Source organism: Heloderma suspectum, chromosome 11, assembly GCF_057233095.1.
Source record: "Heloderma suspectum isolate Gila_16-S chromosome 11, 16-S_ref, whole genome shotgun sequence".
Taxonomy (NCBI): domain Eukaryota; kingdom Metazoa; phylum Chordata; class Lepidosauria; order Squamata; family Helodermatidae; genus Heloderma; species Heloderma suspectum.
The window spans coordinates 40,059,214-40,082,752 of record NC_139468.1 but is presented as its reverse complement, the minus strand read 5'-3'; the positions used below and the strand labels follow the sequence as shown (position 1 = coordinate 40,082,752).

General features: G+C 46.8%; 1 protein-coding gene across 2 annotated transcripts in view; it reads left to right on the top strand.

Moving 5' to 3' along the window:
• MEGF11 (multiple EGF like domains 11) overlaps positions 1–23,539 on the top strand; it is a 432,367-nt gene that overhangs the window by 285,007 nt on the left and 123,821 nt on the right. For both annotated transcript variants that reach the window (XM_084817481.1, XM_084817482.1), the window contains exons 10-11: positions 9,098–9,310; positions 19,589–19,763. In XM_084817481.1, coding sequence (XP_084673607.1) covers positions 9,098–9,310; positions 19,589–19,763 — 388 coding nt within the window. The remainder of the gene's footprint in view (positions 1–9,097; positions 9,311–19,588; positions 19,764–23,539) is intronic.

Below are 23,539 nucleotides of genomic sequence, written 5' to 3'. Positions count from 1 at the left end.
TTGCCGTGATAGGCTACGTAAATATTTACGTAGCCTATCACGGCAAAAAAACCCCAAAACAGCGGACGCAAATGGCGGCGGCTACGGCGGCGGCCATTTGCATCCCCTTTTTTTTGCCGTTTTAGCCTACGTAAATATTTACGTAGGCTAAAATGGCAAAAAAAAGGGGGGGGGGACGCAAATGGCGTCCCTGCATTAGCCATGATAGGCTACATAATTATTTACATAGCCTGTCACAGCTACAATGAGGAAGCGAATGGCGGCTGCATCTGCGGCCGCCATTCGCAAGTCAGCACAGATGGCAGCAGGTAAGTGCTCCGTTTCACACGCCTTTCATGGGGGGGGGGCCTTCATTCTGCCACGGATTTCAGGGGGCCAAATGCACTGGCATTCGGCCTCACCGAGATCCGTGGCGGAATTCTCTAACATCCCTAGTTCTACCCAAAGCTTGTTCCAACTCATGTCCATATCAGATTTATTTTTTCTTTCACATGAAAATCATGAAGTACTTGGGTATGTACTTAGGTGTATGTTCAAAAATACGCAATGATTAAAGCATGTTTGCGTGCATGTTTTTGAAAGTATGCATTTTTTTTCTTGTATTTTTTGCTAACATATGCATTTTTTCCTGTGAACAGCATCACAAGTTCAGGAATGTATGAGCTTTGAGTTCAGATTGTGCTTGCATTTGCGTTCAGGTTTGGGAAGTGCGAAGGGGTACATTCTGGTCATAAATGAACTGAAATTAATTTTTCATACAACCCTAGTCTCCACATTGCTTTCTTGGCTCTGGCTGTCTATTGAAATCCAGGAAGGAGTTCTCGTTGGTTTCGCTAGCTACCTGCCCGCCTGCATTCCTCTTTCCACCCATGAACATGGCTTGGTCAAATACTCCCTCCTGTCAATCAGAGTTTCCTGCCACACTCCAAGGGTCCCAGGGGAAGCCTGCTGGGGATGTTGCTTTGGGTATTGGGGGGATGGTGAGCAGTGGAAGCTGATGGCTCCAATGTCAGTGGGGTGGTGAATCCACTCTGGGTTTCAGTCAGAGCTAGTTAGAGCTCTAAAGGAGCTCTCCAAAGCACCTTAGATAGCTTCCTTAGCGTTCTGACTGAAACCCAAAGCAGATTCATTGCCCCAGTGACATCAGAACCACCAGCCTTTGTTGATGGTGGGAAGGGTAGAAGAGAAGCTGGGAATTGTTGAACAGCTTCAGTTTTAATCCAAGACAAGAGGAGCAGGCCTTCACAAGCCTCTGCAGCACATGTCTGAGCTTAAAAATTTGTTAACCAAAGTAACTGTTTACATGAATATGGCCCTGGAGTTCCTTAAACTGGATGCTAAAGCCTAGCCCATCAGAATCTCTGATTTCAGCTGGTTCAATTTATAATGGGCTGTTACTTTACTATAGAACATAATCCTTTTTCTTTTCTAGAACTGTTATGTGCTTTCATTTAATTTGAACAACAGGGACAACTAGCCAACTTCATCTTCATCCCTCTTGCTCCCTGGGTTTCATGGGCTGAAATAAGATTCCTTTCCCCATCCCCGACTCCAAACAAAATAACATTTCTGTTGACCTTTAAATAAATAAATAAAGTGTTCCTATTAATGGGTGGGCTCCTTTTAATATCCTTAAAAGGTAATCTGTATTAGCCTACAGCATGCAGTCCCATAAAAGAGATAATAAACCGTATTTCTAGATAAATATTTGAAAGAAATAGCTTAGTCACAAAAGCCTGGGGGAGTTGAATTACTCTCTTTCTCTTTTTGTTCTCTTTCTCGCTAATAGAACATGGCTGAGCATTTTGAATAACTCGACAAACACCAAGTTGATAGCGCGATAGTACTTCTGTACTGCGCTGAAATTACGTGAACTGAGCATCCAATGCAGAATGTTTGCATTATGAAAACCCTTTAAATAGAAGCAACAGCTTCCATAAGAATACAGAATGGGAAATAAGTTCCTAATCTTGCAGCTGTCATGAAACTGTATTTTAGTTGTGGTTTTTCCATCCTGCTGCTGAACCATGAGATTAGAATCTTTATACCGTGAGAACAATTCCATCCATTTGCTAACAATTATAATGAGCAAGTTTCTTTTCCCTGCTGTTTTGTTACCCATAAGTATTTCATAATGCTATTTATGAAACATGATCACCCAGTATTTGTAATGGCTGTGATGCTTTGGGCGCTGTTTCGATTCTTGCCATTGGACAAAAATATATCACTGTCAAGAGAATGTGTTGGCAACGTAATGCAACCATTCTGCAGAGGGAACAAATATAGTTATATGCATATAATGTGTTAAACAGGGCATTGTAATGTTTAATATTTTGTGAAATTGTGGCCATTAATTCTACAGCTGATGTGCGTATAAACCCAAACACAAATAATTGTGCACTTATTAGAGTCCAACGGTAGTGCTTATAATGCAACACTCTCCAGATAAGAAGGAAGCAATGTAAAATTGAACAAGAAACATGACAGGGTGCAGCCACTCGTCGTGTGATTTAATTGAGCAATGTATCTGGCTGTTAATGGTGTTACAGGCCCATTAGATTGATACGCTGCAAAGTGAGGATGTTTCTTTAGCAACTTAATTCCTACGGCGATGATCCTTGCGTTCCAAAGGAGCCATTATTGGTTTTTCGTTGCATAAAATGTTTTTTCAAGGCTTGCTTGATTTCCAAATAAATAGGTTGGTTAAAGTGTTAGCAGAGAGGTGTGGGAGACAAGAGGGAGAGGGTGGCTAATTATGTAAATGGATTAGGTCATTGATGGTTTATTTCTGGATGCTCTTTTGCTCTGCTATACCATGCTTCATCTCCTATAAATATAGGATGATATAGTGGGGTATTGACTACCTATTAATCTTGTTGAATATTGTACTTTTCCACTTAAACCGGAAGACTCCACTTGGAAAGCAAATTCCCCTAACATCTCAGCACATTTTCAGGTCTGCCAGAAAGAGCTGCCAACTACTCAGCGAAAGGAGGCATCTCTGCTTTTAATAGCAATGTGGCAGGGAAAATAGTCTGTCGTTCATCTGCTGTTGTTGCTGAATAGATTTACAGCTTGCTTTTATGAGTGGAATAAATAACTCTTTAATTCTCTTAAAAGCCAGCGAACAAGGAACTATATGCACTTCCCATGGGAAGGCATTCTGAAGAAATGGGGCAACCACAGAAAAAGCCCTGTCCCTGGTACTCACCAATCTCATGGCTCTTACTGATGGACCAGAGAGCAGGACCTCTGTCAAGTCCCTTGGTTCTCTCCCTTCGCAATCAACACACCCTAAGATATCAGGCTTCAGGCTCTCTACTTTATTAGTTAACAGCCAGACTTTTTACTAGGGATGTAAAGTTCCGCCACAGATCTCGGGGAGGCCGAATGCCAGCACATTCGGCCCCCCGAAATCGGTGGCGGAATGGCCCGCCCCCCCGGCCCCCCCCCGGGACGAGACTTACCTTGGGTGGATCTTCCTGGCAGCGGCGGCTCCAGCGGCGGTGCGGCGACGGCCGGTCTTCCGACTGGCTGCCACCGCCGCCATTTCCAGGTTAAAAAAAACAAAAAAACATGATAGGCTACGTAAAGATTTACGTAGCCTATCATGGCTAGATTTTAAAAAAACACCGTGATAGGCTACGTAAATGTTTACGTAGCCTGTCACGGCTGACTTTAAAAAACACACCAAAAAAGTGCGTTTGCATTCCTTATTTTGGCACGTCTTAGTCTACATAAGACGTGCCAAAATAAGGAATGCAAATGGTGGCGGCCACATTTACGTAGACTAAGACGGCGAAAATAAGGGAAACACAAATAGCGTAGACGCTACGCTATTTGCATTCCCCTTATTTTCACCGTGTTAGTCTACGTAAATGTTTACGTAGACTAAGATGTGCCAAAATAAAGAACACAAATGGCGGCGGCCATGGCCGCCGCCATTTGCGTACGCGCATTTTTTTGTTTTTGTTTTAAATCAGCCGTGATAGGCTACGTAAACATTTACGTAGCCTATCACGGCTGACTGCAGGGATGCAAATGGCGGCGGCTATGGCCGCCGCCATTTGCGTCCCTGCTAGCCAGCGGGTGGATGTCCGGCTGCTGGCGGAGCCGGCCGGCGGCTCTGCAGAATCGCTGCGGAGCACAGCCCGCTGGCCAGGATTCCGGGGGGGAGGAACGGAGCGCCTCCCCCCCAGCCAGGATTCCGGGGGGAGGGACGGAATGCCTCCCCCCCACCATCAACATAATCCGCGGAAAGGTAAGTCACTTTCGTACATCCCTACTCTTTACAAATGCAAGACTCGCAGGCTCTAAAGGAAAACAGCTACTCCACACAATTACAAATATCAGTAAAGGAGCCAAGTGGGAATCAGAGACATTGCCAGCAGTTTGAAACAAGAACTTGCCATCCAGAATAACTTGGGGGGGATACCCCTCCCTTACAGTTGTGCCCTCCTACGTAGGCTATCACGCATAGCCAACCAGGTGGAACGTCTGAACTCCGCCTCTAACTTTTCCTGCTTTGCTCTGTGCTGGATTCTAGCATCCTTCAGGTCATACCCTGCACTCTCCACCTCCTCTGAGACCTGAGTTCTCATGGGGGAGGAAAGGGAGGGCCTTCAGGTCAAGCCATCTGTGTTCCAAGTTCCTGAGAACAATGTCTATCCATATCTGAGCTCACTAGGGAGGAAACCTCCCCCTGTTGCCATTCTGAGTCTGAGCTGCTAACTAACTCCACACGCTCAGAATCATTCCTGACAACCTCAGATGTTGATCTTATAGCTTATAGCTCAGGCAGGCTTGTACAGGTGAAAGCACACCTTTAATAACCTGGTCTCAAATTCTTTAAGGCCTTAAAGACTAATATCAGCACCCTAAATTGAGCCTGGAAACAAATAAGCAGCCATTGTAGATGGTGCAAAATAAGGTGTGACATGATCCAAACTCCAAGTTCCTACAAGCGTTCTGTCTTTTGCATTCTGTACAAATGGTTGTTTCCAGACCATCTCTAAGGGCAGCCTCACATAAAGCACATTACAGTAATCAAGTCTGGCTATAATTAGGACATGGGTTACCAACACTAGGTCAGCTTTCTCTAGGTAAGGCCACAACTGGCAAACCATCCAAAGCTGGTAAAAAGCACTCCTGGCCACTGATGCCACCTGCGCCTCCGTGGTACGCACCAGGTCCAGGAGAACTCCCAGACTGTATACCTGGATCTTTAGGAGGAATGCAAGTCCATCCAGACAGTTGCACATCTCCATCCAGATCAGCAGAGCTCCCCACTCACAGCACTCCTATCTTGTCTGAATTCAGCTTTAACTTGTTTGCCCTCATCCATCCCAAAAATGCCCCCAGACACCTGTTCAGGGTTTCCATTATTTCCACAATTTAATGTATTTATTTGAAACATTTATAAACTGTACCTTCATCCCAAAAAAGGATTTCAGGATAGTGTACACGAAAGACCTAAAAAACAATACAGTACAATACAATACAATCTAAGAAATCTGAACATCAACAAATAACATCAACAGGCATAAAATTATTTCAACCAGTGAAAACAATAAAACTTAAATCTAAAAATATATTAAAAATGAACATTTATTTTAAAATGCCTGTGCAAATAAATACATTTTCACTTAGCACCCCAAAGAGACAACATTAGCACCAGTCATATCTCTCTAGGGGAGGGGGGGCATTCCAAAGTCAGGGTGCCACCACAAAGAAGGCCGTCTTTTGTAGATGTTAAATGTACTTCTCTTACAGAAAGGGGCCTCCTCTGATTATCTTAATGCACAGACGGGTTGATATGGGAGCAGGCGCTCCTTCAGATAGTAAACATAGAGTTCGATATAATTTCTGTATCCATAAAGCTGTATATATACTTTCTAAACTACAGAAGCAGGGCGAGTGTCCTCCTTCAACCAAGCTAAAGGGCACATGACAGACTTTAGAGTCTCACTCATGAACAGGGAATGCAAATCGATTATTGGCACAGGGGTGACATAAAAATGTGTAGGTGGCACTTGTGAAAATGGCCTACAGGTTTTGGCATAATTTGGCGCAAGGAAACTTGACAGGATATAGTGAAGGAAGTAGTTTCTTAGAGCTAATGTATGCCTTTGGAAAAAACACATTTTGGCCTTCTGGGACTGCTCCAGTATAGATTGCATGAGTGGAGGTGTCTTGCCAAGCCCTGTCAAAACATCTGTGCAAGCCTGTTTGCTGTGCCATTTCTCCTGCAGTGGTTCTTTTCCCCTAAGGGGGTCAAAAACAATAAACACTTCAATGGGTACAGCGTACTTAGTTTATGGAAGAAGAACAAAAGGTTAACAAAAGCACATAATACAAAATAATACATAGGACAGTACAGACCGAAAGACATGCAGAGTGAGATTACAAAGGCTTACTTCCCCTTTCAGTTGTCAGGAACCCTTGCAGCAACAATGGAGAAGCCCCGGCCAGCAGCCAATCCACAGCACCTCCGTTCAGTCCAGGCCTGTGGTGAGGTTCATCTTGGGCACAGTCTTGAGGCCATGTGTACCCAAGAGTTACATAGACGATGTGCTGTCTTGCCATGCCATTGGCCTTCATCACACCTTGCGTTATAACTCCCCTGTTCTTATTTATTCCTACAAGGTCATAAGATAGGCCTGAGCGGGTGTCCATCGGCCAACCTAGGGAACTCTGGTGGTCATCCTTCATTCCCTAATTAGGATCACCTGGAGCCTAACAAAAATACAGAGAAATGGTGTGAAGTGATTTAAAGGAGCCAGGCTCTCAGATGGGGATTTAGGCATAGAAAGGCCATGGTCATACCCAACTACACTCCTCAATATACAATGGTCTTCTTGTGTGATTTCCCCATACAGCAGGTAACCTCTTTGAATGCTCCCCCGCAAATTACAAAAATAAAACTATACTGAATGTAGAAAACTCGCACATCAGGAAAGGTAGAATTCTTGTCCTTGACAAACTATCTTTCCACCTGCCCTCTGGAGTGGTACGTGGCATGGGGAGTTGTAACTTTGTGCTTTTTCTAAATGTGTAGACCAGCTCTTAGTTCTCTTGGGCCCAAGATTTAAAGGCAATATAGTTAAATGGGTTTATGGCTAGGACTTTAGGTTAGAGGGCAGGGAAAGATGAATATGTCTTAGCTGTTCTACCTGCTGAAAATGCTTTGGCATCCCTACTCTGATGAGCTCTGATGAAAGTGCATATAGGCAGCATACTGAAGTTTACAACAGTTCGTTCGTTTCTGGTAAAAATCATATTAAATTGACCTAACAGTTATACTGATGCTTTCTCTTTCACATCAACCAATTTCATTGTTGAGGGGGCTTTTTTTCCAGCCAAGCATTGCATGCCTAAGTCCTTTCTCCCTGCTCATCATATTTTTAATTCTCTCCGGTGCCATCTGCAAAATGACCCACAAAAAGGCATTTAACAATCTCCTCTCTGCCTGGCAGTTACAGTAAACATTTTAATCAATGGTGGGATTAAATGATGCTGATTGGGCAATTTTCAGTCCCTGCTACCCACATGATAAGACTTTATTAGTAATATGGCATACTTGGCAGACAAAGATATTAGCTTCTTGCAGGGTACTGCATGTTTCAAAAATCAGAGGAGGTTTAGGCATGGATCTTTTATGTGCATCTGTAACATGGCTTTTCAAGTAGGAGGCACTGTGATTACAAACCTTCGTGTTCGTACATCAGTGCAGCCAGGCTAAGTAAAGTCATTTATCAAGATCATTTATCCAGATCAAAAACAAGTGGGACCTGCCACAAAACATTGCAGCGTGGAGCACTCCTATTTGGTGTTCCAGGCCGCCAGCCATGCTCCTTCTGCATCATTTTGCAAATCTAAAAAACAATCCTCTCAAAATACATATTTAAGGACGCAATCCTATTTAGATAGGTGGCGCCTCCGAACTCAGAGATGACTGCCTGTCCAAAGCAGGCCAGGACAAGCACGAGGGGATCGTTCTCTCCGTGCCTCTCCTGCCCTGATTTTTCTGCTAGACAGCCGATTGTGGCTATCTAGCCACGGGGGCACAGGGAGAGAGCTGAGCGGGAGAGGAGGCTGCTGTACGACACATAGGATGTCGCCCCCAGTCACGCCCCTTTTCAGCCACTCTGTGCTTCTCTTCCAAGCACAGAGGATGGGCCTTCTCCATGCTGCCTCCGAGGCAGCATGGAAATGGGGGGAGGTCAGTGGGAACCGACCTTGGAGCATGGGCTCCAAGATCAGTTCCTGGAAAACAGCATATCCTATGGCTGTCTAGCTGCTGTCTAGCGGCCATAGGATTGCTCCCTCCATGTGTATTTTGATAAAGTAAACTGCCAAGAACTGCATCACAGCATTTGGAGAAGTGCAAAACCCAGTGGATGGCTAAGTTCTGGTTTGCATGGTAGTGCAAGAAGTGAAGATGAGGTCATTTTGCATTGTAGTATGCAAAGATCGAATTCCTCAAGCATCCCTAGCCTCACCTCCAGTGGTGGTGGGAACACGGAGGAGAGCATTGACAGATGCCCTTGCTGTGCAGGCAGGTTGGTGCAGGAGCAGATGTTCCTTCAGGTGCCTTCATGCCCTCTTTGTGAGCTTCCAGATGCATCTCACTGGCTCTTGTAAACAGAACGCTGGACTAGACAGACCCTTGGCCTGATCCAGCTAGGCAGTTCTCGTGTTCTAGTTCTGATGCACTCCTGCTTGAAGGCTTCCCATTGTAGGCATCTAGTTGGCCACCTTGGGAATAGAATGTTGGAGTAGAGTGGCCTTTGGTCTGATCCAGCACAGCTCTGTGTTGTCTAGGCCCATAGGAGGCTGCCTCATACTGAGTCAGTTCATTTGCCCATCTAGCTCAGTATTCTCCACATTTACTGGCAGCAGCTGCCCGGAGTTTCTGACAGGAGTCTTTATCAGCCCTACCTGTACATGTTGGGGATTGAACCTGGGTCCTTTCGCATGCAAAGCATTCGCTCCACTGTGGCCCTTCTATTGGGCCCAGTGCTATTAAACATGATGGTTTCTGACAAACTCTGGGGCATCTCTAGTTTACTTTAAGCCTCCTGCTTCTTCTTTGCAGGTGTCAAGAGGAATGCCCTGTTGGGACATTTGGCTTCCAGTGCATGCAGAAGTGTGACTGCGAGAACAGGGCCAAGTGCTACCATGTCAATGGGGCATGCCTGTGTGATCCAGGCTTTAAAGGCATTCACTGCCAGGAGCGGATGTGTCCCGAGGGATATTATGGGCTGAAATGCAACAAAAAGTGTCCATGCCATGCTCCAAACACTGTCAGGTATGTGCATCATGTGTCCTATTTGCTATGGGAGTGATAGATACATTGGGAAGGTTTTCTTAGGCAGAGCAGGGTAGAGAGGAAAACATGTATAGCAGAGTTGCTTTCTATGGGCAAATCCAGCAACCCAGTCTCCCACATCTGCTGATCCAGGAGCTATTCTTGAACCTGGTACAAGTAGCTGTGCACATGGAGCTATCTTGTTGGATGTGGCCAGTGGAAGAGCACACTGTAGGGGCAGGGCTGAGCAGCAAGAGGGAAAATTTTCAGTGTGTTCGTCCAGCTGATGTAGATCCTGAACGACAGGAAGATGATGGATGGAAATGCTTTAAACCCAAGAATGAAGAACCTTTTTCTCCCCTCGAGGGCTGCATTCCCTTGGAAGTAATCTGTCAAGGGCTGCATGCCAGCGGTGGGCAGGGCCACACCTTTTCTCTCCTTTGGGGGGCACTTCTTTCTCTCTCCCTCCCTCTCTTTTTCCTGGCACCCCCTTCTCTGTCTCTCTCTTTCTAGCACCTCCTTTCTATCTTTTTCTCTTTCTTTCCAGGCATGAGAAGTTTAAACATGATTCAGTGAACTTAATTCTGTGCTCCTGTTGGCTTTGGCAGTGGCTTTTTGTCCTCTTCTGCCCTTTCCTTTTTGTTTTTCATGTCAGATTTGCGTCGTATAATGGGGGTGTCCAGCTGCAAAGAAAGGCAAGGCCTCTGTGCCATTAGCGGTTATATGGCAACGGAATTTCAGCTAATTTGTTGTCTCATGCAGGGGCAAGAAAAACATCACCTGGTGAAATTCTCATTTCCACACAAAGCTCAGTGGCCGAGCCCATGCTTTGCATCCAGAAGGTTCCAGGTGTGATCCATGGGATTGTCAGTTAAAAAGGGTCAGTTTGATTATGAGGCTTCCAGAGAGCCACTGGCAGACAGGGTAGACTAGGTCTGGAGAGACCAGTGGTTTCATTCTGCAAGGCAGCGTTGTGTGTTCGTACAGGTGCAAAAGCTCTCCCTCTTCCTTTGCAGCACTATCCACAGGACTTAGTAGTCTCAGGCCCACCGAAAACAAGGAGCTTTTAATTTATCAGATCTTTTCTGGCATTTCACTAACTACATTACAATTTGACACATTTCAACCAGGAGGCAAACAGGAAGATTCCTAATTTTGATCCCCTCCTTTGAAGAATAAATATGTAAGGTCAATGGCGGGATTGAATTTTTCCACAAGAAGGTGGGGATAACTGATGCCTCAGTAAATGTGCCCTTAAGTCATTTCTAAAATGTAGAACAAGATGGCTGAGAATCTGACTCCCCTGGTGATGTTGGCTAGTCATCTATTCACAGATGGCTGAAGTGGAATAATCCCAGACCTTCAATTATGCATGCAAGCTGCACAACTCAATACTGCATTTATGCATGCTTGCAATACGTTGGAGCAAGTGTGCCATGATGACTGTTGGACAGACATTCTTTCACTTGAAAGAGGCCCACGTGGGGTTGTGGTTGCTTCATCCTTCATATGGAGGATGTCATGGGCAGGGGGAGGTATGGCGTTGGGGGATTAACAGGCCAGCTGAGGAGAAGAGGGGCTAGACACCTTACAGCTGTCCCCTCTTCTGGTTCTTCCCCCAACCTGATGGTTCCTGGCAGCCTTACCAGTCTGCCCTCGGGTCTGGTGGTGCTGCTGCTGAATGCCAGGTCGACCCAAAATAAGACCTCCCTCATCCATGATTTGATTGTGGATGAGGGGGCTGACCTGGCATGTATTACTGAGACCTGGGTGGGGGAACTGGGAGGGGTCACTCTCTCCCAGCTGTGCCCTCCTGGGTACTCAGTGCAGCACCAACACCGACTTGAGGGTCGGGGAGGGGGGGTTGCCGTGGTCTATAGGAATTCAATCTCCCTCTCCAGGCTTCCTGCTCATTCGAGTGCAGATCTTGAGTGTCTGTACCTTGTGTTGGGTACCCGGGACAGATTGGGGATTCTGTTGGTGTACCGCCCACCCCGCTGCCCATCAGACTCCCTGCCTGAGCTGACGGAGGTGGTCTCGGACTTGGTGTTGAGGACCCCCAGGATGATGGTCCTGGGGGATCTCAACTTCCATGCTGAGGCCGCTGTATCCGGGGCGGCTCAGGACTTCATGGCCGCCATGACAACCATGGGGCTGTCCCAACATGTCATTGGCCCAACGCATATAAAAGGACACACGCTTGATCTGGTTTTCTCGACTGGGCAGGTGGATGGTGATCTGAAAGTAGAGGAATTAACATCTGTCCCTTTGTCATGGTCAGATCACTTCCTGCTGAGGTTTAGACTCCTGGCGGCCTTTCCCCTCTGCAAGGGTGGGGGACCTATTAAAATGGTCCGCCCCCGGAGATTAATGGATTCCGATGGATTCCAGAGGGCTCTGGGGGATTTTCCTGCTGGTATGGCTGGTGCTCCTGTCGAAGCCCAGGTCGCTCTGTGGAATGCAGAGATGACTCGGGCGGTTGACACGATCGCACCCAAGCGCCCTCTCCCTCTGAGCAGAGCCCGGCCAGCTCCTTGGTATACACCTGAGCTGAGGGCAATGAAGCAAGAGGGGAGACGGCTAGAACGCAGGTGGAGGAAAACTTGTGCTGAGTCTGACCGAACACAGGTAAGAGCCCACTATCGAGCCTACTCTGTGGCGGTGAGGGTGGCAAAGAGGCAGTTCTTTTCCACCAGCATTGCATCTTCTCAGTGTCGCCCGGCGGAGCTTTTCCGAGTGGTTCGCGGCCTGTTACATTCTGGGCCAGGGAGAGAGACGGTGGAACCCTCGGTAGCACGCTGTGACGGGTTTGCGCAGCACTTTGAGGATAAAGTCGCTCAGATTCGTCATGAATTGGACACCACGATTAATGCAGTTCCATTGGTAGAGGCGTTCAGAGCACCGTCTGGTCCAGTTTTATTGGATGAGTTTCAGTTACTGAGGCCTGAGGATGCGGACAAGGTGCTTGGCCAAGTCCGATCGACCACTTGTGTGCTTGACCCTTGCCCTCCATGGCTTATTAAATCAAACAAGGAGGGGTTGTCTGGCTGGGTCCAGGAGGTTGTAAATTCCTCCTTGAGAGAGGGAGTGGTGCCTGCCGCTTTAAAAGAGGCAGTAATTAGACCACTCCTGAAAAAGCCTAACCTGGACCCAGAGGATGTTAACAATTATAGGCCAGTGGCCAACATCCCCTTCCTGGGCAAGGTGCTTGAGCGGGTGGTTGTAGGACAGCTCCAGGCACTCTTGAATGAAACGGATTATCTAGATCCATTTCAATCGGGCTTCAGGCCTGGTTTTGGAACGGAAACTGCCTTGGTCGTCCTGTGGGATGACCTCTGCCGGGAGAGGGACAGGGGGAGTGCGACCCTGTTGATTCTCCTGGACCTCTCAGCAGCTTTCGATACCATCGACCATGGTATCCTTCTGGATAGGTTGTCTGGGTTGGGAGTTGGAGGCACTGCACTACAGTGGTTCCGCTCCTACTTGGATGGCCAATTCCAGAAGGTGGTGCTGGGGGATTATTGCTCTGTGCCATGGCAATTGTGCCATGGGGTTCCACAGGGCTCTATTCTATCCCCCATGCTGTTTAACATCTACATGAAACCGCTGGGGGAGGTTATCCGGAGGTGTGGGCTGAGGTGCCATCAATATGCGGATGACACCCAGCTCTACCTCTCTTTCTCATCAAAACCAGGTGAGGCAGTGGCTGTTCTGAACCAGTACCTGGGCACGGTAATGGACTGGATGAGGGCCAATAAACTGAAACTCAATCCAGACAAGACGGAGGTACTGTTAGTGGGTGGTTCGTCTGCCCGGCTAGGTGATAATCAACCTGTTCTGGAGGGGGTTGCCCTCCCCCTAAAGGATCAGGTTCATAGTTTGGGGGTGCTCTTGGATCCAGAACTGTCACTTGAGGCACAGGTGAACTCAGTGGCACGGAGCACTTTTTATCAGCTTAGGCTGGTATACCAACTACGCCCTTATCTGGACAGAGATAGCCTAGCTACAGTTATCCATGCTCTGATAACTTCTCGTCTGGATTACTGCAATGCGTTATACGTGGGGCTGCCTTTGAAAACGGTCCGGAAACTTCAGCTGGTCCAAAATAGGGCAGCAAGATTGTTAACAGGGACTGGCCTGCAAGCTCATATTACACCAGTACTTTTCCAGCTGCACTGGCTGCCGGTCCATTTCCGGGCCCGATTCAAAGTGCTGGTGTTAACATTCAAAGCCCTTAACGGCTTGGGGCCAGGTTACCTGAAGGATCGCCTCCTCCCATATGTGCCTGCCCGGACCTTAAGATCATCAGCAGCAGCCCTTCTCCGTGAGCCCCTGCCAAAGGAAGTGAGGCGGGTGGCTACTAGGAGGAGGGCTTTTTCTGTTGTGGCACCCCAGCTCTGGAATGAGCTCCCTAGTGAGGTTCGCCTGGCGCCTACATTGTACTCCTTTCGGCGCCAGGTGAAGACCTTTTTATTTTCCCAGGCATTTTAGCTTTCTAAATTTTTATCTTTGCTGTTTTAAATCTGTATTTTAAACTCCTGTACTGCTGCTAGGTTTTATTGTGGTTGTATTGTTATATTGTGGTTTTAATGTTCTATATATTTTAAATTGTTTTATTGTGTGTTGTTTGGTTTTAGTTTTTGTGAACTGCCCAGAGAGCTTCGGCTATTGGGCGGTATAGAAATAAATAAATAAATAAATAAATAAATAAATAAATAAAATATGATTGGAGCTGTTCACCTAGTGGATCTCTGCTGTAGGTTTAAGGACATGCATCTTCCCTTCAACTTTTACATGTGGTACAAATGCTGATGTAACCTGGCTACTCTGCAAAGTGTGAACTGTCTCTTGGAGTATTTCTACACTGGGCTAAATTTCTACGCAACTTTACTGGGGCTTTCTGCTTCCGTTTTAAATACAGGATCACAACGGGCTCCCTTTACATGGGCTTCCCTCCCCGCTGTTTTCCCCCTTATCTGCATGTTCTATATGTTTCCTTATACAGCCACTAGATGGCACTGTGGTCTAACTCCTCTTATGGCGGGATTTCCTCTTGTCACAAGTAAACTCAACGCACTGTAATTTGATAGCTCATTATGTCCTATCTTTTTAAAAAATGGGATAAAGGTCATTTAGTGCAGGAGACTCCCTGGAGGTTGACGACATCATGTAAAGGACCTGCAAACTTCTGTGAGGAACCAATCTCAATAGCAGGATAAAAGCCCCATGTGAAGAAGCCCCTGGAGAGAACTAGGGGCTGTTGAGATTTTAACCAAGAGCTCCCATCTAAGCAGATCTGCAACTTAGATATACTTGAAATGTGGTGGAATTAAATCTGAGAGAGCTGATTTAAGCCGTATTCTCATCTTTTCCTCCATGTGGGGTGGGGGGTGGGATTGCACCGAGTGGCCCTGCCCAACCTCCACCTATCCCCTGGCCCAGACCCCATGCAAGCCTACATGCATAAAGTGTGTGCGCGTGCGTGCGTGTGCGTGCGTGTGCACTGGGTGGGGCGGGGGGGAGTTGGATCAGTCAGGATGCATCGTTCCCCTGTCTGTTTCTGCAATCTTTGTGCAATTAGGTTAAGAGAGCTTCAAGAGCATCCAGTGTACTGCATCAGCTTGGCCAGTACTGTAAGCCAGACAAAAACTCTGCCAGTCTAGATGGGCTAACACTGGGCAGCAGGTGGCACTGTCCAAATCAGCAACTGTCGTGTAGCATGCACCAGCGGTGGTGTAGCGCATGCGCGAAGACCTAGATACTGGGAAGACACTGTATCAAAGCTTATCCCTACCACAAGGGCGCTATCAGCCCTAATATAGAGCTAATATGGTATATATTTCTTAATTCATAACTTACTTACTTAATATTACTTAATCGTTACCATGTTATTAATATTGCTTAATTATAACCATATTACTTACTTATTTACTTAATACTAAATATAGTATGTGTGTATACAAACACACACACACACACACACACACACTAGTGCACACACTAGTACAGGGGGTTGGCAATAATTGCCAACCCCCTATTCTAGGTACTGTTTCTTTGGCCTTTCCCCCCATTTCATGCTACAGTTTCTGGGGAAAGTTGCCATCTGCATTCATCCTAAGTAGATGGAGGCTGACATAATTTGATGGGATAAATGTCCCTCTTAACATTTACTCTCCTAGTAGGTTACTTGCATCTTGTGCTCCTGATCCAGGCAGGTTTCTATTCACAATTGGTTTTCTTTTATCTTCCGGTCTGTTTGTACTCTGCTGTCTTGCCTTGAAGCATTCTTGTCTCCAGATGGTATCTGCTCCTCTTAATAAATGAGTCTAGTCTCTCAGTTGATAAAATCTGTCATTCCGCTCAGTCTTATCTCAGTCACTGTAGAACAAAAAAAGATAGTGGCAGGCATAGATCCATGGATGTTCCTTTCATTCATCCCATTGGTATTTCAGCTTTTGACTTCCCAAGGAACTCTTCAGAAGCCCGTCGAAGTTCCAAGTCAAGGGGTCACCTGACCTGGGAGACAACTGACTTTCTCCAAAGATGCCCATTTGACTATTAGAATTTGGGTTCCTGCTCAATCTGTGTAGCTGTAGTAGCATTCATTCTAAACCCTCATCGTCAAGGTACATAAAACCAGTTTGTGGGTTCTGCCATGTTCTAGAGTAACCAAACAACAGAACTCAGGATGAGGATCTGCAGATAGGAGCAGGCTTGACTCAGTGTGTCCCCCTCTCCCCGGTCATATTCATGATGGTCATTTTGCTGGTGCTGGAATAGAGATGAGTGGGTGGTGCAAAGCATGGGTAGTGTTAAGTAAGTGGCACAAAAAATCACAAACAGTATTGGTCTTGTGAGGTGACTTTGCACAGAGGAGAATGAGAAATAGATTAAGGAGATGTCAGATAAGAGAAAATATTACCAGAGGCAGAAAGGTAGAGTGGACTTTAAATGGGAGAGGTACTAAGACGCCCCCTCAGCCTTTTACCGAATGCATCAAGCTTGTTTTAATTCCCTTTTCCTCATAGTTTTGCCTCTTGTAGTCTTTATTTTGTCAGATAAATCGTTTACCTTCATAAAGTGTCCATATTTCATGAGGGATTTTTGAAAAAAAAAACCTTTTATTTTTTGATGGAAGATTCCACTTCGCAGTAGAAATGCTTACTGGGTGTAGTGTTTTTCAATTGAATTGTAACAGACCAATTCAGATTGCTGGGAACATATATTACTTTTGAAAGATTTAATTTAGCCATCCAATACAAAGCTGGTTGAAAATGTACAGTTATGCACACTAGGAGGAAAAACAAAAAATGAGGGAAACCAAATGATTCCTTTGCTGTTTAGATTTCTGTTCTCATTACATGAAGATTAATAGATGTGGGGGAAGGTCCAATTTTTTTTATTACTTTTCATCTAAATATTAAGAGGTATGAACCAAGCAGCATATAATTTTGAGGAACACTTTGTCAAGCAGAAACCTGGTGTTTGGTTTCTTTTGGGTTTTTTTATTAAGCTGATGAATTGTTTTAATTAGTTACTAGAATACTCTGAAGAAGCACATGACAGCAACAAAACTTGGTAATTTTTAGTCTCTACATAATGTGCTAATCTCTTCTGCTGATCACAAAACAAAGGAAAAAAGTAGGGAAGCAATGCCAGTCAAATTAATGTTTTCATGAGGATACCACACTGTATTACACTTTACAATTTCAAAGAATCTACTCCAACAAAACTACTTGGGCATGGCTTGGAGAACCTCTCTCTGTGTATGTATGTGTGAAAGGTATACACAAAGGGTGTCAGGGTCGAGCTCTGTAGGGAAGCTGTCAGAGTAGGGAATCAGGATCTGGAGTTGTGCTGGGGAGTTGGGGAGGGGTGTCACACTAGGAATCAAGGACAAGGAACAAAGCCAAGAATCTTAGCCAAAGAGCAAACCAAAACGTGCCAGGGCTAGGCTGCCCAGGCAAAGTCCTTGCCTAAACAGGAAGCCTTTTATAGCCCTTGCTGCCTAGGAGAGCCCAGTGGCAACATGGCTGGATGGAGCCAATCTAGAGCATGGGAACATTTCACCATCCAGGGCGATGCTTTGAGCTGCAGTCCCGGCATCTCACCACATGCGGCGGCCAAGCACAGTGCTGAGAGTTCCTGGTTCTAAATCCAGTGGCTCTTGACAGAGGGATAACGGGTTGTCCCCACCCAATTTACCCAAAGGGTTGCCTGTCACCTGGACCTGCTCAATGACCACTGTATAGCTGCCTTTCCTACCAATTTTTCCCTCTTGCCCCTGCATCTTTGACCTGCTTCACTTTGGCTCTCTTCACACCTTGGTTTTTTAGCAGGATCGTTCTTCTTTCATCACTGGTTTTCACGAGAGCTTTAGATAATGATGCTGCTGTCCTGCTCCTACCTCACAACATTCCTTCCCTCTTCCCGTGTTATCTGAGAATGGGGAAAACTCGGCATTTTCTGTGCTTGTGATTGAAATCGCTGTTTCCCCCCTGTGTATTTCCCCATTAGCACTTCGTCCACTTTGTGTGGGCATGTGCTGGGGGGTGTTGCTGGGCGGTGTTGAATAACATTGTCATGACAACAAATTGGTGGGAAGAGGGGGCAGGTCACTGACCGCTTCCGGTGACCGTTTCTGCCTCCCTCCCATGCCACTACAGGCTCCAAGATCCCCTTGAACACAGCAATGCTTACTTCTGAGTAAGCCCATTGGCTGTAAGGCTTTCCTCTCCTGGGAGTAAGTGCCACTGAAATCTTTGTGGCCTACTTCTGAGTAGGCATGCATAGGAGTGCATTGTAAGTCTACTTAGAGTAGCAGTCTTAAGGTCTCCCATCCTCTTCAATGCATTTACTTTGAACCGCCTCCTCCCACTGACTTCACTGACTGCTTCTTCTCCCTTTTGCTCACCAGATTGAGGGGCTTTTTTTTTTCCCAGGGAGGGTGGGGGAGTCTCCCTTCTCAGCCACGCAAGAGAAAGGCTGGACAGTTAGGATTTCAGTGGGTTTAAAGTGCCTTTTCTCCTCCCCTGAATAAATTCATCATGCAGAGCTTGGAATGGTCATTTTTAATGGTTTCCTTTTGGGGTGTGGAGTTGTTTTAGATAAGGCAGTAATGCTGAGGTGGTTTTCCATAGTACTCCCTCCCACCTAGCCAGCCACTATCTCTTCTAGCCCACCTTGCAGGGTTGTTCGGAATCCAGAATAAGGGGGAAGAGCAACAACAGCACGGGGGATGGGGAAGCAAACAGGGTCTAATGAAGAAGATGTCCCCCATGAAGCAGTCACTGGGGGGCGGGGGGCTGCTAGGGATGGCTTGGTGCATTGAATGTATACAAGTCCGTTTGTGGATTTCTTACTTCTGTAGTTGGGAACCCGGAAATCGGTATACCCTTCAAACTCAGTAGTGCAAGCAATGTACTGCATTTAATTCCATCACACACTGGCATATTTAGCAGAGAAGGACTAGCAGTGCCAGCAAGCTCAGGGTAAGTCACCGCGAAGGCTCTCCCTCGGAGGAAGGAGGGGACCAGCTCCCACAGGTCATTATCCAGGTCACTAGAAGGGCTTCTGATTTCCCTCCTGCTGTGGAGGAGTGGAGGGACGGGCGGAGCCATCAATCATGTTACAGGAACCAATGATCAGGGGAGGGGAGGGGGCATGGAGCCAGCAGCCCCCTTTTGTCCTGATTGTTCCATGCAGGTCGGCCCAGCCATGAAAAGGTACAGCACGGAGGGACACACTATGAGAGATGCCTGTATACAGGGCCAGTGTAAATCTCAGAAAGGATCTAGAATCAAAAGGACCGGTTTGTAGTGGGATAAAATGCCAGGTGTGAAGAAGAGAGCCTTTGTCTATGCTGCCTTTGGGTTCGCTAACCTTTTTTCTTCCGAGCCCTCTGCCTTCCTATCTGCCTGGCCCAATGGTTTCTTTCCCTCCTCTTCCAGCCAACACAGCCTTACCCCAAGGTCCTGTGTGAGGTTCTGTCTAGTCCAGGCCTTCCACTTCCTCATCGAAATGGTCAACACTCCATTTCTGGTAGATTCCCCCTGCTCAGCCGAAATGTTTGTGAATATTCTGTGACATCAAACAAGCTCAGCCACTAGCTATAGGGGGTTTGAAGTTGGATGGTAGATGTTAAGAGGTGATGTTTAGTTTACATTTTACATGACTATTCATTCTCTGAAATGCTGTTGTTCGGTAAACAAAGATGTAATCTTATTACTTCCCTTCCCACTGGTGCTTCTCATTAATACCTGGCCCTCTTTTTGTCAGCTGCCATCCTCTGTCTGGAGAATGCAACTGCAAAGCTGGCTGGGCGGGACTCTACTGCAATGAAACTTGTCCTCTGGGGTACTATGGCGAAAGCTGCCAGATGACCTGCCACTGCCAAAACGGAGCAGATTGTGACAGCATTACCGGAAAGTGCACCTGTGGCCCGGGATATATGGTAAGCTCCGGAGTTTGTCCCCCTTTCTTTTTTATGAATTTGGGGTGGCGGTAGGAATCTGACAGGTTCAAGCTTTCATTAGCAAAATGTTTAAGTGGTTTACCCTAAACTGACCTTTCACAGGCCAGGAACAGAATCTCCAAGACTGGATTTGCGCGATGAGCATTTTAATGCTGCAGTCAGAAATTTGGAGAATTTTCTGAGTTTTGTGTCAGTGTTTTTATTCTAGCTCGAGTTTCTTTCTGGGTGTGGATGGGTGAAGGACCATAATATTCTGTGAGGGCAAAGCTGGATGTGGCAGGAGCAGCCATGTTTATGTTTGTGTGGTTTTGTTTTCTTTAACAATTGGCAGTTTTATTAAAAATCGTCCATGATAAGAATAGCAATTAATAGAAATGAAGGAGAAGAATAACTAAAATTAGAACAAAAACCTAAAAGTTCTGAAAAGCAGGTATCTTGCCCTTTTGGGTAATACATTGCTATCAGAAAGCAAAGAGGCATCTGATAATTAAATGGAATTATCTATGGAATTCCACAGCCTCTGTAGGATTAGTGAATATCCAGCCTTCTGATTCCTTGTTTGTAGACAAATAAGGAGCAAGATAGAGGAAAAAGGAAGAAGGAGGTGGGGGTGGAGGTGGAGGTGGGGTAAATTTGTGTGTGTCAGCTGGTCAAGGAGTCAGATCACCAGGGCCGAGCAATTACTATTGTAATGGAGATGATGCTGTTGTAGACAAAGTATTTTGGGCATCCCATATGCTATTAAATTTGTGCAAGGTCTCCCTCCATAGAAATGTCTTGAGATGCCCATTCTAGGGGCTCTGTTGCCCTGTCTTCAGCATCAGGTGGAGAGCAGGATTTTGAAGCCTGCAAAGTAGGGGTGTAGAGCCAGTTTCAGGAAGGGGCTGACGGCAGTGAGCATAGGCACGCCTGCCAACATCAGTGAGTGGGCCACACCCACTAACGTTATCCCCCCGCCCATTTTGCCTTTCTCTGTGCGGAGAGAGGCAGAGTTCCATGCCTTGCTCAGCATAGAGAAAGGGACGCAGATGATGCTGGGAAGGGCAGTCACACCTGCCAGTGCTGGCCAAGTCCCCAGTTTAACTGGGGTGGTGCAAATTGTCCGCATGGGGGCGCCGCGTGCTGTGCAAATGGACTCCGCCGATACCGGGAAGGGCAACTGCTCCTCCCAGCTCTCGCTGAATCTTCCCACGTTCCTTCTGTGATCTCTGATCTCAGATAGGAGGTCACAGCAGGGATTCCTCCAAGGAGTCTCCATGGGCTGGCTGGTTCACTTCCCGTGCTGTAAAGCCAGATGCTTAGCCATGCATGCAGCGTATCAAATCCAAGCTTGCATGTATCTTATTCAGGGTCCATTAAGCCAGAACATAACCAAGTGTTAAGTGAATGAATGAGCATCCAGAGACTGTGCCTTGTGTGAGGTTGATCCTTTGCTTGGCACTTTTCCAAAAACCGCAAATAACTTTTCAGCTCCTCCAGTTCATGCACATAAGTGTGACTTCTAGGCAGCTCTCCGCATCTCCAGTGTGCAGAACTATCAGACTATCTATCAGAAGGGAACCAGTGTTTCCTTTTACACATATCTATTCTGTTTATGCTTGCCGTGCATATTTTGAATGTGTGTGCGCAAAGGGTGTGCGTGTTACATCACAAGGGACACATACATCCCCCTTCCATCCCTCCCTGTGCTCCATCACTTCAGGGACTTTTCTGCATACTTGGTTCACTACCAGTACCGAGTTGGACTAGGGGAAAGGAGCTGGGCTGACAGACAACCAGGAGGTAACTGGGGTAGGATTTAACTCCCTTCACCTATGCAGCCCCTTCTGATGTCAAAATTACACACACACACACACACACAAACCCCTTTCCCAACTGGGTGCCCTCCAGATGACTTGGACGTCAACTTCCATTATGGGGAAGGCTGGTGTGCGTGTGTGTGTGTGTATTGCATACATACCATCCTTCCCCGTAATGGGAGCTGATGTCCAAGACATTTGAGGGCACCTGGTTGGGGAAGGCTGCCTTATATATAAGCAGGACAAACATGTGAAGAGCAACTGTGATGTTCCCAGCACATCGGTTTGGGGCTGCAGGTGTCTGGGGCTCCAGTGGAACATTTACTATGGGTTTCCCATCACCACCGCCAAACCCGCCACATGAAATATAAGCAAGGGTGTGTGGCTAAGGCCCTTTTCTGTGTTTATTTGCTAGTAACAAAAATAATAACACGTTGTTTCAAAGTAACATTCCTGAAAAGGTTGATTAGGTTCTTCTCGCCCATTTTGAAAATAACATTTCATCTCCCACTAAAGAGCCTTCTCTGCACTGACATTTAAACAGCTTGGTTATTGACGATAGCACCATAATCAGTGAAGCATATTTAGGCATTAGTATCATTGCACTCTCATAATATACAATAATCTCTGGCAATTAGTCCAGGAGGAGCTGTTAAGCCTGGGAATTGCTATTTATTGGGGTGGAAGCATGTTTGTCGTGCACAGGATGAGGCAGGTCCCAAGTCATTGTCTTTCAGAGAGTTATTAAGGTGTCAGAATGTGCCAGCACCCAGAGCTGGAATCAGATGGGATGTCTTCATCAGAGGAGGACCCAGCATGGGCCTCAGCATGAGCCAGGACCAAAGGTACATGCTGCCTAATCCTGAGTCAGACCCTGGGTCCATCTAGCCCAGCATTGTTGACACTGACTGGCAGCAAAGGCTCTCTGGGGTTTCAGGTGGGGTCTTTCCTAGTCCTACCTGGAGATGCTGGGGATCGAACCTGAGACCTTCTGCAAGCAAAGCAGTGGCTCAGCCATTGACAGGGCACCCAGAACCCCCCACCCCGAGATCATACCCCAGGACATTAAAAGCTTAGCAAAATAAAAATGTCTTAGCTGTTCCCCTAAAACTCATCAAAGACAGGGCTAATTGAACTTAGCTTGGGAGAGAGTTCCAAAATGAGGGTGCTGCCACTAAAATATCCCTGCCTTCTGTCACTTCCAAGAGAGCCTCCCTTGACAGTAAACACAGAGCAGGGCTTCTGACGATGCCTGCAACTGATGGCAGGTCCGCGTGGGAGTAGCCGGTCCTTCAGATATCCTGGCCCCAAGCCGTTTAACACTTAATAGGAAATAACCAGCATCTTCAGTTGGGGCCAGCTTGCAGGCAGCCCCTGAAGGTTTAAATGCTCGGCCTGGTTGTCCCATTCTTCCTGGTTTGCTTGGGACCCCCGCTACCATTGTAATCATGGCCCCTCCTCCCAAATGGGTCTCTGGCATGAGAGGCCTTGTGCAGCCAGGCAAGTGCTGTGCCATCAGGACCAGGCATCCGTGTTCGATCTTGAGGATTCTAGGGAGGTCCAGAGTTGGGGGGTGAGTGTTGTTGGGGCACATTACATCTCCCTGATTCTGCCAGTTCCCTGGGTGGGTATAAATCTGGGATGTTGAACCCCTTTCAGCCCAAGGGCCAAATCCCATTTCAGAGAAGCTTACGGGGCACACATTTCAGTGGTGGGCAGGGCTGAAGGCAAAAGAAGCAGGCTTAAAATACCAGCATATTTTAGCTTAAAGCTCCCAGTAACTAAGCCTTAGGAGAGGGATCTGACGTTTTAGAAGGGGTGTGTGTGCACAGAAGCCAGGAAACCAGCAAATGATTGGTGGCTGAGGAAAAGGGGTGGGGCCATGAGAAGTGGGCACGGCCAACTGTGGAACCCCAGAAGGCTGGATTTGGCCCACGGGCCTGAGGTCCACACTCC